This window comes from Pectinophora gossypiella, chromosome Z (genome assembly GCF_024362695.1).
Source record: "Pectinophora gossypiella chromosome Z, ilPecGoss1.1, whole genome shotgun sequence".
Taxonomy (NCBI): Eukaryota; Metazoa; Arthropoda; class Insecta; order Lepidoptera; family Gelechiidae; genus Pectinophora; species Pectinophora gossypiella.
This window is the reverse complement of record NC_065433.1, coordinates 3,603,929-3,620,916: the sequence shown is the minus strand read 5'-3', so window position 1 is coordinate 3,620,916 and position 16,988 is coordinate 3,603,929. Positions and strand designations below refer to the sequence as shown.

Sequence of the window (16,988 nt, the reverse complement as noted above, 5' to 3'; positions counted from 1 at the left end):
CTTGCAGCCACTGTTGATACGAAGTCCTAAGATGGATATGATGAACCTTATGGTGATAAGGGATCAGCCTATCGCCCATAACATTAGTCCATCATGTTAGAGGACGCAATCCCTCTGTCGGTTTTTACGACATGCCCGGGAAGACAAGCAGCTGAACGTGTTCTATGTTTTTTATTTACTCCCAGAACAGCATAGAAGCCTCAAGTCGAACGTTATCACAAACAAATGTCCAATTTGTATTCTAATAATTGAGGTATTTGTTGTCGATGTAAAAAATCGAAAAATAAATAAAAAAGTGTGACGATACCTCATCAAACCAGGGGTCTGATAGCGCGTCGTGCGGATGCAGGCGGCGCGCGGGCGCAGGCTCTAGCAGCGCGCGGATCAGCGCCTGCGCACGTGCATCCACGCCCTCCCAGTGCTCCGGCGGGAAGCAGTAGTCGCACTTTATTATGTTCGCCGTCGTCTCCTCTATCGATTCGTCTAGGAACGGCGACAGCTGTAAACAAATTACATGTTAGCACATCTCTTAACTTTAAACCTAATAATTTATTAGACAAAACTCGTATCGACCCCTCATATTTCTGAGAGCGAGTCCTAAGTTACTTATTTAGTCTTTTTTAGAATTCTGAAGCTCAAAAGGAAAAACGGAACTCTTATAGGACGACTTTGTTGTCCGCCTGTTAAGACCTTTTAATCTAATACCGAAGCTGTAAAAAAATTCAAGCTTCTAACTCAACGCAATTTAAAGATATGGCCATTTTTAGCCTCATCTTTACTCAGAACCGCCTGATGATTAGTCGATGCATTGATGCACCTTAACTATAACAAACAATTACGACTTTTGAAGGGCTATTTATACAGGTTCTTAGTTACACGGGGATGATTCAGATCGTGTTTCTGAGTTAATATCGAGTGGAATTATCCTTCGAAAAACTCATGAAATAGTGTTCTTTTAAATTTTCAGTTCCGTACTTTTGCGGCGGAAAGTTCGACTTGACATTTTGAGCCGAGTCATCCCCCTCAGTATTCGGTAGGGTGTTACTAACACCTTGTATTTAGTAAGGTAACAAATGATGGCGACCCCAAATAAAAATAGATAAATAACATAGGGTTCCCTACGACCCTTCGCATTGCGGAATACGAGGGGTCGTAATGTGGTCAAGGTCAGTAGGGTAGGCAGTATGAATGCTGGTCGCACAATGGCCCCATTATAAAACATCTATAGTATTCAGGTTTAGAGCAGGACAAAAATATAGAGTACAGCCTAGTGTGGGAGATACTCGTATTAAGAAAATGTCATCATCATCAATTTAAGAGCCACTCTCTTGTCGGTGCAGCATTTTCCATGCTACTTTTTTAGGGAAAAATAGGGCAGTGGTTTCCCTCTTGCGTTCCGCCCCGCAATACTCTGTCTGGCGCAAGTGGGATGGCGCCCAGAGTTGTCTATTACAAAGCCATACTAGGACTCTGGAATTAATCTCTGGAATCTCTGGAATTACTGAATCGATTTTGAAAATCCTTTCACTTTCACACATTTTTGATTGAGATTATTAACTTATTATAATGATTATGCAAAAAAAATATTGACGCACAGCGAAGGTACGGATCAATTAGTAACACGATATTTACTTCGCCATCCACTTTCCCCCTGCGGTTGAGTGGGGCTTGTGGCCCATTGTGGGACGTATATAGGCTGTTTATGTTTGTGTATACTTACTCCAGTCAAGAACACGTATAGGAACACGCCGGCGGCCCAGGCGTCCCAGGCCGGCGCGGGCGGCCGGCCGAGCACGCACTCGGGCGGCGCGAACTCGAGCTGCGCGGGCGCTGGCGGCAGCACCTCGCGCCCCGCCGCCGTCTCGCCGCCCCCAGTCTCCACCGCCGAGCCCAGGTCCACTAACTTTAGTTGAGGTTGTGAACCGCCCAGCTCCACTAGGATGTTTTCAGGCTGCAAGGTAAGTTTTGTATTACACGGACGTACGGTTCGCGCCCTAATACAAGGGTAACTAACCTTTACAGGATCCTAGTAACATGTATGTCTGTAAACTTCTGTTAGCGAACAGGGAATTGTGAAATTATTTGGAAATTTAAACAAATATTTTCAACGTTTTTCTATTGTTCTCGTTGCTGCATTTTAGCTATATACAAAAAAAAACTTATTTAAAATTGTAAAACCTACCCGAACATCAAGATGAGCAACATTGTTGGTATGCAGCCAGTCGAGGGCCGACAGCAGCTGCCTGGTGTGCACGGCGACCGTGTGCTGCGTGTACAGCTGAGGCGTGGCCGCCGCCCACTCCAGCAGGGGACCGCCGCCCACCAGCTCCAGCACCAGCGTGTGCGCCCCCGCGCGCGGCACCTCGGGGAACAGTGCTAACGCGCGCACCACCGCGCCGTGCGCCGCGCGCGACAGGATGCGGTACTCACGCATCGCGTCCGCGCCACGCCCACCCAGCACCTGGTCGTGTTAATGATTCGAGTCATTTCTATTTTATAATATTTGTTTCAGCAATTGAACATACAGTTGTAGCAACCGTCCTGTGATGACTTGTTGTTGAATAAACTCACCTGTTTTAAGGCGACCCTCTGTCCGGTGCCGGTGTCCCGTGCGGCGAGGACGCGCGCGGTGCGTCCGCGGCCGATCTCGTCTTCGACGGAGTACCGCCGGGTGAACTGCTCGCGCTGCCAGCCGCCGCCGCCGCCGCAGCTGGCGGGCCCCGACGCGGGCGACGCGGCTCCACTGCGCGCGCATACCAGCCGGAAGCTGTACTGGCCCGCTGGCAGCTCTTCCAGCGCCAGCGTGTTGGCCGCGGCTGGGGTTTCGGTGGCGCGCCGCCACTCGCCCTCACCCACGCGGCAGTAGTCGAGGTGCGCGGGCGCCGGCTCGTCCCACTGTACGACGAGCCCGCCGCCGGGGTGCGCGCGTACCGCGGGCACGCCGGGCGCGCCCCCGCCGCCCACAGTGAGGCGCGCCGAGCTCTGCACGCCGCCTAGCTCGTTGCTCACCAGGCAGCAATAGACGCCGGCATCGGAGGCGCGGCACTGGTGGATCGTGAGCGTGGCGAGCCCATCGGCCGCGAGTGTGATGACGAATCGGCCTCCGTGGCGCAGCGCGCGTGTCTCTGGAGCCGTCTTGCGCCAGGAGGCGGTGGCGCGCGTGGCGGTGGCGCGGCAGGCGAGAGTGGCTGAGGCGCCGGGCGGCACCACCACGTCTGTGGCGGGCTCCGTCAGCTCGGGCGGCCGCAACTCCGTCACCACGCCCTCGGCGCCCGCGTCGCTCGCGCCCGCCGCGGCGCCGCTGCTGCCCCCGCGGCGCAGTTTCAGCCCCCATGGCCGTTTAGACAATCCCTGCATGTATGTACGGCACTGGTAATCACCACATCCATCGACTCCTACGCTTCGTTATATAGTAGTATATATAGCATAGAAGATAGGAAGCGACACATGCATGCTCACCCAGCTCTCCATCACCGATTTATAATACCATTCACTGTTACTACATTTAATAATATTTTCAATAAATAAATAAAACTTATTTATAGTCTTTGGCGGCAGTTCCGAATCACTTAACACATATTATATACGGAGTGTTGCGCATGAGTCATATCGGTCCGCTATCACAGTCTTTGTTAAAAATGCATTCCCATGTAATCATACCTACAACAAAAGAAAGCGTCAAAATAAGAAAACATGCAAAAGAACAGTAAAGTGCTACCAGCACCCACATGACGTGGTACCACAACTCATTCTTTATTAAAAATAGGCAAGAAGAAAATATAATACATTGCAAAGAATATAATACAGTAAATATAAATAATAATTGCATCATTTCTTGAGATATAACATAAACATTATTATTTTAACATACTACAATATTGTTGAGTGTATTAGTAGATATTTCTTTTGATACTCCCAGTGTACCCTTCTGAAAGGCTTCGTATGCCTATCCAATCAATATTTTCACCAACTACACATTTTATATATTAGTTGCTCCCAATATGATAACGAAGCGTGTAAATATAAAAATAGAAAACCAGAAGTAATTAATTAAATGAAATCATCATTTAATAATATCTATATATGTTGGCATGCAACTTCCGTAACGTATTTAAAATAGTTAAGGTCGGTCGAACTTTGGACGCGTTTTAGCGAATTCTACTCGTGCGCTTACGTATGAACGTCTATGACAATGAACATGCGCACGGCGTTTGCAATCCTATAGTACTCGTACCTACTTAAGGTTGAGATTGTGTTCGTACGCTAATGCATCTGAACGCCCGGCCTAGTACATCATCTACGTAATCAACAACAACTACTTATTCGTATGTCCTCCGTGGTCCAGTCGTTGGTCTCACAATCCGGAGTCCCAGGGTTCGATTTCCGGTGGGGACATATCACAAAAAATCACTTTGTGATCCCTAATTTGGTAAGGATATTACAAGATCACCTGATTGTCCGAAAGTAAGATGATCCGTTCCTCGGAAAGCTCGTTAAGCCGTTGGTCCCGGTTACTACTTACTGGTGTAGTCGTTACATGAGTCATGTCAGGGGCCTTTGGCGGCTCAATAATAACCCTGACACCAAAGGTTGGTAATCCAGCTCATAACCCACACGATAAGAGAGAGAAGAGACTAGTTATCTATTTCCCATTTACAATTTTAAGATGAAAGTCGGCGGCGTGTACAGCCAGCCTGCCGGGATGCAAGCGAGCCGCTCATCTCACTCACGGAAGGCGAAAGGGACGTCCCTAGGTTTTTAAAAAAAAACAACTACGCAAACTGCGTATTGATTTATGAGCCGCCGGGGCGCCGTCAAGCCGCGCGCAATCGGAGCTTCGTTAGCTTGTTTATATTGGTAGCCCGTATGATTACCGGCGCGGGGGGAGCTACGTTGCGGGAAAGATGCGCAGACTGCATTATTAGGTGCGTTGCACATACAAATTGCATATTGATTCAATGGTAGCATAGGTGTCGTGCGATGGAAAGGTGTAAATCAATAGGCAATTCATCAGTTACAGTTGGCAGCCCGTGATCTCGGAAGTATCCCCTTCCGGATGCGCGGACTGCGCGGTTATTATTTTACTTGAAATACTTGATATGTCCGACGTAACACCCTAAAGTATCCTGATGAGTTCTACATAGTGCTTGTGCGAGTTACATCGTCAGTTGACCAGAACTATCCCGGTAAATATTAAGTTAGTTCTTAGATATAAGTTGCGCGGTGTGTAGCAACCTGTTGCGCAAATGCCTCATTGTTGTTCAAATAAGAAGAGGTTTTCGTCTTTCGCTGATCTGGTCTGCGTCTTGTGTCCTACACGTCGGCAATCCCTATTAAGAGACTGAGCCAAGTCTTCAGGAGATGAGTAAGTGAGCGGCAGGCCTACACTGGCTCCATATGGTGGCACGACACAAAAAGAGATCCATCTTGTTCAACGTCGTCTCTTACGGCATTTTTTTTTATTTACTCTCAGTCCAGTAGAATACGGTAATAAGGTTTGATGTAGTGAAAAATTGGGTCGTGTACTAGGTTCAAAAAAAATATGAAATTCTAATTACTCAATAAAGACAGATCTAAAAATAACGCAAATCATTTTCTTTCTTCTATTTAACTTATTTATGAATTTTAATCAAGATAACGTAATAATAAGTCCGACATTTTATCACGTTTTTCCTATGTCACAGTGTGCTTTTTCATACAAATTCCATAGTAATTTCGTGTCTTGACGTTTAGTAAAAAGTAGCTGATTTGACTAGTTGGAAATTAGCCTAATTATTATTATTATTGCGTATGGCAGACAAAAATAAAATATCCTACGTGGATCATAAATCCAGCCAAAGCTCCCCTAACCAAGTCTCTGCCGCATCCGTCACACAATGCAGCTCGGATATACCACCTGGGAACCGGTGCAGAGGGCACTCATTCACTATGTGAGATATGGTTTGATACCACCATATTCACAGTATGGCGACTCCTTTAAGCCCCATTTATTTAGGTGATGATTTGACTTTCCGTGGTTGGTCTTAAACCGGTAACTAGCCTAATAAAGATTTATCTTCGATCAGTACGTATAGGTTGATCTCGAGAATCAATGAATAAAGCATAGGGTTTACACTGTTATTACGTGTCCTCATTATGGTATTATTTCCGATAATAAACATCCAAGTACTCGACAGGTCCGGTTTTTATAGAAGCCAATAGCCTATTGTACCTGGTACATTTTAGTAAAAGAAAATTACATGTTCTGGACAAAAATAAATACTCTAATTCGATCTTAAAATTCCTATCAGAGTAGAAATAACAATACACTGAAGGAAAAACTCACACCCTGTTTTTATATTTTGTTTGTACAGGGTGTCTCGTAAGTAAACGATCAGAAGATGGCTCATCTATGTATCTAAAATAAACTTAATTAGATTTTTTTTTGGTTATGGTGCTTCAGCTGATCCACGCAGAATATTTTTATTTCTGTCTGCCATACGCAATAATAAATTAGATTTTAATAATCAAAACTTAAGGATTTTTTAAAATCAAATTAACGTTTACATAATTACTTGATCTATCTTTTTTGGTGTGACTTACATTCATTTGAGTTCTTGGCCGATTTTACTACTATATTTTATGAGATTAAAGAAAAAAAGAATGTTTTAGTTACAAGTACAGGTAGTTTTTTTTATGAAAAGAGGTAGTCAGGGGTGGATGTAGATCCACTGCAAGAATTAAGTACCCATACATCACGGAGCTTACCACTTTTCATTTCATGTTTTTGCTAATAATCCGGTAATTAAAAAATCCAGTAGATTAAAAGAACATTTCAGTTTTTGTAATATTTTCCCTTATCCTCTGAACGTACATGCGAGGTGCTCTGGCATGATCACTTTTCTTCTATTCAGTTTTGTAATACAGGAGGAGTCTTGGCCCTGATAAATGACAAAAGTTCATTCTGTGTTACTACTCCCTAATACTTACTTCTGTAACTGATACCAGTTAGAAGTATTGTATGTCATTTTAAAAGGAATGATTAAGTGTTGTCTTTTTCTTTTTTTATCAAACATGAACGGAGCAACATAAAAATATTTTTTTTTGTTGTTGTAGGGAACATCGAGTTCTCCGCACCACAGCGCTCACCCGCTAATCTAAGCCTTCAAGTTTCCCGAAAACAAAATAATGCTGCAAAAATCGAAGTCCGTGCAGGAGCTTACAGCCACCGACCTGCCAGTACTGACAGGGCAGCTGAGGCGGGAGGTGATCGGCATCAGGCAACTGAACACCGAGATCAAAAAAGAAGTGTCCACTATCTCTGGAATGTTGTTGAAGAAGCTTGAGGATGCTGAACAGGAGATATCCGACCTCAAACTAAACGTCGCACAACTTCAATACCACGCGGCGTTCACAGAGCAAAACAATCTTAAGAATTATATCGAAATATCCGGTATATCTGAATATGACGATGAAAATCTTTGCGAGATTGTGATCGTCACTTCGCAGAAAATGGGCGTTGAACTGTTTGAGACAGACATTGATGAAGTGCAGCGAGTTGGTACAAAGCCTGGGAAAAGATATGCAACTCACAAGTTGTGGCGCCCCATTGTAGTTAAACTTGTAAGCCGTCTCAAGCGGAACGAGCTGCTAAAAGCTTCCAAAGTCCGACCCACTATTACATCAGAGGACATAGTGGATGGCGAACCAATGAAGATTTATATGAACGAAAGATTAACCCAAGAAAATCGCCGTTTATTCCGTGAGGCCAGACAGCGGGCAGAAAAGTATAACTTTCGCTACTGTTGGGTTCGAAATGGCGCAATTCTCGTCCGGGAATCAGACGGCATGCCCGCCATACGGATCATGTCTTGGGCCGACTTGGACGAGCATGTCGGACCTGCGTTCCCGATGCAAGCGGCCGCCATGTCACTACCGTCAGAGATGGCAACAGAATCGGAAGCGGCGTCAGTGTCAGAACCGGCATCAGAGTCAACATAAACGTAAAATTATTTACAAACACTATTTTAGAAAATATACAATTTTAAAATACCTACAATGTTAAGCACGATTCAGTGTTATCTTAAGTGGATGTAATTCCATACTTTGATATAAATAAATATTATTTATTAGGCTGTCATTCCCTTGGATCCTAGACGCAAGCATTGGCAGCCTACCTTCGAATTGGTATCAACGAGGTTTTACATTTTTTATATTTTATGAAATTACTTAAAAATTCTAAACATTGAGTTATTTTTTATTGTACGCTTGCGCAGTAATAAATATTATGATAGCAGTGAGCTGGAACTAGACATTGAAGTGACACACGAACCCCGAGTTAGGGCTTGTTTGATTTGCCTTCATGAGTACAGTATTCTTTGGTGCGATGACCTCGCAAAAGTTGCGTCACCTTTGCGAGGACAGTCATTACATCCCAGTCTACTGACCTGTACCGCCACAGCAGTTTCTTACCACTACCAGCCCGTATAAACCCAGTTTCCGAATAGCCTAGTTGTCTTCTGACCACTGTTATGCGAACGAGCGACAAGTGCCAGTGTCCACCTAGGTCTAAAGCACAGGCAAACTAGGTTCCTCAAGGTTCTTGACACGTTAAAAAAGAATTGAAAGAAGGTTAATAAAGAATTGTGAATGAAGTTTTGTTAATGTCTGCCTTAAAGCGAATTTTCCCTAAAGCTAATCTGTCATAGAACAAATCTACTCTACAAGGAATCTGTCGAAAAGCGAACGATCTGAAATCAATACATTTAGGGATGGTACAGATAACAATGTTATGAATGCGGTAACTTTCGGACGTCTTGTATGGAAACTGAGTGTTTTTGTTAACTTTTTTGACACACTGGAACTTGGAAACTATAACTCGTATCAAAATTACTATAGTACTTATTTGTAAACAATTTATTAATATATAATTTGGAAATGACTCAAATAATCTTCTTTTCTGATGATTGGGTGGCTACCGCTGCTCAACCCACCGGCAGAACTGAAGCTAGCGTTCACGAGGCTTCATGACAGTTCTCTGAGGCATTTTACAAGTTCCTCCGAGGACTATGACCTCTTCTTTACTATATAGGTCAACCATTAGACACAACCGGCTTATTAATATTATCTAAATTCTAAATGATACTTGAATGAACTAAATTTTTGGGTTACTTTGAGTATATATAGTCTTCCTTGTCGTACCCGACAACGGCGACCTCAGTCTCTTACCTCGTGCTCTCTAATGTGACGGGCAAAGCCGAACTTTGTTTTGAATACCCAGTCACATTGGGGGCAGAATACCAAAAGCGAAGAGCAAAGTAGGGATGCGCGATCCACATCGTCGATCCGATTCGATCCGATCCGCGGATTGTATCGCATGCCGTCGATCCGATATCAAGAAAATCGATCCGGATCGGATGCAAATAAGCAAGACACAATTACTTTTAAATATTTATTTTCCGCCTTCGGGTAATCTCGGGTAAACTGACTCCACACACTTTGTTTTTATAGGGGACACCATTTTTTGACCAAACAATTTTACAAGACAAAACGTCCGTACATCTGAGATACTCGGAGACAATAGCAATTAGAATCAAATCAAACCACACATTTTACTCGTATGTTTACTTACTCACAAAGTTAAATTATAATAAAATGTAATAGGATGCTCATATATCTATACCTACCCGCACGCAAAAGACGCCGCTAAGTTTGGAACGTAACGTAAACAGAAGATCGAGTTCTATCCTAACAAAATCGTAAGCAATTAATGTAGGTAATACGCTTTTCAATTCATACGATCCAAGCGATCCGATCTTTAAAGTTTTGTATCGATCCGCCTAAAAATCGCATGGTCTCGATCCGATCCAAAAATCGGCAGATCGAATGGCTTTCGATCCGATTTTCTAAAAGATCGGATCGGATCGGCGCATCCCTAGAGCAAAGCTCAATCACTTATGCACCTAAAATATATTCACTTTGAGTACTCAGCAATGGGCTATCTAGCCTATTGGTCTACTGGCCTATTGTCAGATGACGACCTAGTGAAATGAAATACTTTTTCGAAACGTTAAAACGGTTAATATACATGACGTTTGCGTGAGAGTACACAAAAAGGTGATGGTATCTATAAACGTGGTCACACGTCGTCCTTATTGTTACGTAATTCATATGTAAAATTCGTAAATAAGTTAAAACGAAAAATGAGATTGATTTTTAACATCTTAGGTTAGCTTTTACTTCTAGTGTAACTAATTTTGCGACTAAGTAGAAAAGTACGACTGACGGTTTGGCTTTTTCGATAAGACAGGTTTCAGCAGGGTCTTGCAAGGGGATTGCACGGTTATGCAATCGCGCACGGGGCGACGGATATAGCGGGAATCGATCAATATCCGTACGACTTTTATGTAAGTAGACAGCATTCGCTGCGTTTTTAGGTCGAAAATCGAAAGCGACGGTTTTTGAGTGATATTGCAACCTGTGCAGAACTAAGTTTCGTCATAGTAGCGTAATAGCGTTATATAAAGTCCCTTGTTTTGCTTGTTCCCCAATATATTTCTACAGTTAGTCTTTACGCCATGCCTTGCGTGAATTTGTCATTTGTTTTTAGCTTACATTACTACTACATTGTTACTATTTACTGATGTAAGTGAGTAATCGTTACATGAGCCATGTCAGGGGCCTTTGGCGGCTCAATCATAACCCTGACACCAGGGTTGATGAGGCTGGTATTCCACCTCACAACGCACACGATAAGAAGAAGAACCTTACATTGTCTAAGTGCAGTTCGAAATATACTTGTTAGGTGAAACCTGGTATGTAGTCCCTTTATTTTTGTGATGTACTTACGTTGTGTGGCGGCGAGGTGGGGCTGAGCGCGGCGTTGTTGGCGGCGACGTTGGCGGCGGCCTTGCCGCGGTCGTCGCGGATGGTGCTGGTGGGCAGGTTGATGGTGTTGGCCTTGGCGTGTGGCCGCTGGGTGCGCGCGCGCAGCTCCGGCGCTAGCCGCCCACCCAGCCCAGGCGGCACGCTCTCCGTCTTACGGAGCCCACACCAACCTTCGCCAGCGCGAAGCCCTTCGCTACGCGGTAAACGACAAATTAAAATAAAAGAAAATAAAGCAAACAATAAAAGGACTGCAGCTCATTTTTTATCAATGTATCTGATAGTGGGAAAGTTGTTCTTTGTTCCAAAATTAAACTTGCTGCAACAAATGTTTCTGTGTAATATTTGAAAAGTTAAGTCTGTTTATAACCCACAACTGAGCATAGACTTAAAGTTTACGGATGATTTCGAGAATGTTCGATGTAGTCGATAGTTTACAGCAATAGTGTTAGTGGTTAGTGCACTAGCTGGCCTATAAGCTGAGCCCTTAACTAAAAAATAACGAACCAAAAAGAAACTAGCATGCAGGGCAAGCAGAAAACCACAAGCGTTTTTTATTCACATTTATTGGTTATTCATGTAACATACAGTTGAGTGTTACAGTGATTGTTTGAAGTTATAATAAGTTAGTTTATTATATACATAAGTAAGGATCCGATAGGCAAATATATACATACGAGAGTTACAAAACTATAATTATCATTGTTTAAAACAGTATTTTTGAGAACCGAATCGCCTTGGTCGAAGTTAATATGTAATAATATAAATACGGGACGCACAATGGATATTAATTAGACTTACACAGTAACGTCTACGAGTCAACGAGAGCAGAGAGAAAGATAAGTTATTGATAGCTTGTATAAACTACACACATGGCGACCGTCTTAGTGTACTACATGTCAAGCAGAAGATGACCAACGGGACAACGGCCAGGCCATTGGGACTGGCGTGTGACGGCGACCACTCCGCTGATCAGGTCGCCGTGTACCAGCGACGTACAGCCAGATACAACCAGTTAGTCTATGATATATTGTGATGTCATAAGCACGACTACAATGGTACTAAGATAAAGATATAATTACATGTGGTGGTATATTTAGTTGGGCATGAAGCGCTAGTAGCTCACTGATACAAAGCATACAAAGCCACGGAACCCGGCGGGAAGGCATGTCGCGCTGGCACATGGCTCAGCTACTAAACATCCCCCTTCCCCTTGTATGCCTTCACACCCGCGAATCCCGCGACATTTCTCTTTACAAAAATACAATCGTAAAAGTTATTAAAGTATTTTTATACTCGGACTTCGGCTATCAAACGGCTTGTTGACACTTGCCTTCCCCTTTGACGAAGCCAATGCAATAGCAATACTAAAATAACATTTTAAACTACGAAATTTTTATCACACTTTCGTATTGCTACCCAAACTGTCCCTTAGCGTAGCATGAAGTACAGCAAACTGTAGAATACACGTGTACTTAATATTACTCGGTACTTTATTACATTAAACATTATGAACATCAAAAGCTGAGTTTAATAAGCATTTAATGTCCTATCTTATCTCACTATAGTACCTAAATATAAATATAAAATAGTTGGATATCTCCTGTGATACATATTCAGTTTAGCGTTCTGTCGCAATCGGCAGCTTTATTCAAACTAGAACACATTCAGGCTTTGTAACGTAATCTCCGTCCCAATTGTGTAATTATTTATAGTCCCAGATGAACAGATATCACCGAGATACGTAAAGGTGGAAAGGGTGCATTATTGTGAATGGTAGTGGTGGTGCAGACGGTGACCGCTCCACGTACGCCTTTACCCGCCGCTGCGTTGCAGGCTTCAGCTCTATATAACATCTCCGTTAAAGTAATCACAACCGAGTAATCACGAGTAGCTGCCGGTTGGTACAGAATGCAACACTGCGCACTATTACGATTGGTTACATGAGTACATCACTAATGCTCCTAGCCGCAGTTACGTAGACAACATTAGCAGTATATCTCTCTTTGATCCCATGTTTATGTAGTAGAGTTGGCCGTCGCCGTACTTGTTGGCGATGTTCACGCTGACGCTTACGTAACCGTCCACATACACTGCTGGATGCTAGATGCGGATATGTTGCGAGATGAATGTACACATCGCAATCAATGTATTTGGAACTGAATTGGCCCCTACACCGGAATAAAAGGGATTCAACGACTACTTCTGGTACTGCAGTGGAAAAGTACTAGACAATATGCGTATAACTGGCTAACTAACACGTGTATGGCTGTCGGTGCGTCGTGGCTACGGGTACAAAACACGCTCAACAGCAAATACATAGTTTAAACCATTTGTTAAAATACATGTATAACTGACACCTTAATGCTATACTATTAAGGTTGTACATTCTGTCAGTTATTGTCAAATGGCATTCACTTTCGTTATTGCTCTGTGTGTAATTCTATGTTACGAATAATATTTTAACACGAGATCCTGTAAGTATAAATATATTTGTAAAATATGAATGTGAATCGCGGTGTACGGTGCTGCTACGCGCATGCTCCACATACGATAGCATCTTACATTCAATTGGATTACACATAACTAACGTACTCCCTTATATAATTACGCAATATGATTGTGAATATCACATCTTTCAATATCAAGCCAAATTATCAAACGACTTTTGCGTTACACCCATATGAACTGTTTTGTAATAGATACACTATTCAGAATGATTGATTACAAATACATATTTTGTCTCCTAGCGGGATATGTTTGTTAACACCGGGCTACTCAGTGACCCACGGATAAATGACATTGCCAATGGCACTGATAATATAACTATGTGATAGGACCACGATAAAAAACTGTTCTTTAAAAAAAAATCTTTCAAAATAAACGATTATTAACTGAGGATCATAATAATAAAGCCGGTAAATGTAGTTTAAGATAGATGACTTTATATATCAACGAAATTGTAGCACTTTCCCGTGTTTAGGGAAACGCACAAAGAGAAAATTCTAATCGAAAATATTTCTGACTTAGACGGGACTTGAACCCGCAGCTCTTGTCAAGCCGGGACGAGCGTGTTAATCATTACACCACCGGTAAAAAACCGGTGTAAAAATATATGAAGAAGTAATTAAAACTAATACCTGGCGAGGATGACGTAATGTAACCGAATAATAACAGCTGGTGTGGCAGTATCGCCGCTATCAACAGCTAATACTACCTCCGTCTATAACACACCCCAGGCACTCCATACAAAAATTATATTCTTACCATGTGCCGCTTGACACGTAAGTGCGAGCGAGATGCAGTTCGCGTGCTCTCCCCCTTACTCCTTAGCGGCTTACGGCCATTTACGACCAAAATAACACCCAGAGGGGGTGAAGTCGGCGCCGGATACGAGTTGGCGCGGGGCGGAAAGGTACCGTCCTATACGTAGTATTATTCTATGCCTATTTAGCTGCAAACTACGTACGACTAGGGTCGTTTGCTTTTATTGAACGTTAATATAACTATTTCTCAATTGCTTAACGCAGGCAACACGGTATGTCACTTAAAAAAAATGTAACTTGCAATGGTGATAAAGGCAGTATCGCTCCGGCCCTCGGCTCCTACACGATCTACACCTAAATCCTTCCCACCGACATCCTCCCTGAACGAACCCTTCCTTATATCCAGTCTTCGTCGATTCCTACTTAACACTAGTGCTTAACGTATAAAACTTTATTTCACACCTTATGTTAAATGAACTTTAAGATGTTTATTGCATAAAATACACGCGATAAAGAGGCAAAGTTATACACTAGCCACCTTACGAATAAACAAACTGTGAACGTGTGTATAAGCATTGGACAGTCAAGCAAAATTCAACAGAATTATTTGATAATTTGATTCAAGTTTGCTTGACTGTCAAATATTTCATCGTTCATCTTTATATTTTATTGGTAAAGCGTTGTGTGTTGTTGATTATCTATAAACACGATTGGAACGTGACAGCGCCAATCGTTATGCAACTTTTATAGATGAAGTGACCCTAACGCTACGGGCTATCTGTTATGCGATTCAATACAGCTAGTGCGGCCTGTAAGTGTTACTACAAAACACAAACTAAAAATAAACTATGTTTGAAATAGTATTTCGCGCCACGAAAGAAGTCGGCAGATTTTAATGAAACTAACTTGACAAGTCATAATAATTCCATGCAGAATCTCGACAGTAGCGCCGCGGCCTTCGGGACTTCTTTCGTATACGGATTATATTTTATATGTTTAAAATATTTGTTTATCTTTTAGTCTTTGTTTTGCAGTAACACTGTAAATGTTTAAACTTTTGGAGATAAGGTCGGAAGTAAATCTACACCAAGACATGTCTAAGAAAGAGATCGCGGCACTCCGAGTCTCCCCGACTCGCTTCAATATTATACTTACAATGACGATGACAACTAGCTTGATTAAAACCGTTATTATTTATAATAATGATATTTTCGAATAATTTGAGACGCGTTATTAATGAACATCTAGCTTCTACTTAAATGTGCCGAATGTGCCGGCACGCTAGTCACGTGGTGTAGAGCAGACCTTGTCGACAGTCGCGCGTTTTGTACTTTATACATATTTCACTAGTTTCGTTTTAATTCAATTCCTCCGCGTATATTACAAATACGTGCACGACGTCAAACGAAAGTTATCGTAGGGCAGTTTTATTCTGGTGTCAATGGGACTATTATGGCAGTACATTATTGCGTTACTTTAACATTATAAGGTAAATGTTATATTAGCCTTAAAACACGTATTCTAAGCGTTTATACTAAAGTCGCAAACAATATTCGACCAATCAACGGAAGGTGTAACCGTTAACAATTAATAATAAGTTACATCGATATCTAGTAGTCCTATCCACTTAAAATTTTAAAACAAATATATCTAAATATCAATTCCAGTGTTGTAATTAACCTAACGTGGACAATTGTTACTCGCTAGATAGTAAATACATATATTGTGCGCGAGTGCGCGTGGCGGCCGGTGTGCGGCGTCGCCTGCGCTGCGCGCGCGCACACACCAGAGAGGCACGGTGGCGACGGCGCGACATAGCGTAAGCCGCGTGTGTCCACACACTCAGGGGGCCCATTCAAACTCCACCTTACGTCTCTGCTCTGTGCCTGCTAATATACTTACACATAAATCGATAAACAAAATAAATTATAATACAATATTATTATCTTATCCATCACCGCATGTTAGTTACTACATCTACGCGTAAATTTTCCAGATAGTCCATGATAATATTTACAATGATGTTCGTTCCATTGATATATAGTGTTGTATCGTACCGTGCACGAAACAAACATTTTGGAACTTTGGAATCTTACAGGAACTAAGATATTACATTGTTATATTGACAAACAACGATAGGTTATTATACAAAAACTGCGTAAGTACATAATAATAGATTAGATATCAAACTTGTTAAGTACATATAAGTTCGCGCGTTATCACCGTTTTGGTATTAACAAATACATGTGATGGTTGCCGCGGCGAAGCTCCGCGTGGTTACTGTTACACGTGACGTACAAGCCAACACTAGCGTCTGTGTGAGTGCACCGCCACCGCCCGCTGACCCTCCGGGACATCGCTTTGTATCACATCAATGCCATCCTTGGGCGTCCCTGCGGCTACAGATTATATACGAGTATGTACAACATCTCCATTGAAACCCGCCATAACTCTTCGGTAGAGGACACCTCCACCCAGGAGAATATGTTTAAGTATACGTTCCACGTCGGGTTTCCAAACATCGTACTTATTCTAAGAGTAAAATGCGGTTACGATTGACTATCGGCCTACTGACTGGCTAATAAAAAGTTAGTATTTACAGTCTATTTGAAGCGTAGAAGCGGATACATGATGCTGTAGGGACCAGGATAAAAAGCGATGTCGTCGGGCGCGGGGGCGCGGGGCGCGGTTGGCGTATAGCGCGGTGACTCTGGTACCATGGTATAACAAAACAAGGTACTCTCTTTTGAGAGATGACAGATTATTAGCCAAGCTGACGTCATCAAAGCGTTACCATTATTAACGAATTAAATAACTAACTAATGTAAAGGTTTACCATGACTTATCACATACAGGTAT

At 42.6% G+C, this 16,988-nt stretch overlaps 1 protein-coding gene across 5 annotated transcripts in view; it reads right to left on the bottom strand.

Moving 5' to 3' along the window:
• LOC126380056 (kalirin) overlaps nt 1–16,988 on the bottom strand; it is a 166,389-nt gene that overhangs the window by 2,985 nt on the left and 146,416 nt on the right. For 3 of the 5 annotated variants that reach the window (XM_050029223.1, XM_050029225.1, XM_050029224.1), the window contains 5 exons: nt 10,828–11,059; nt 2,572–3,351; nt 2,183–2,461; nt 1,721–1,951; nt 308–499 (listed from right to left, as the gene is read on the bottom strand). In XM_050029223.1, the coding sequence (XP_049885180.1) occupies nt 308–499; nt 1,721–1,951; nt 2,183–2,461; nt 2,572–3,351; nt 10,828–11,059 (1,714 nt within the window). The other 2 variants (XM_050029226.1, XR_007568417.1) reach the window with 2 other exon arrangements.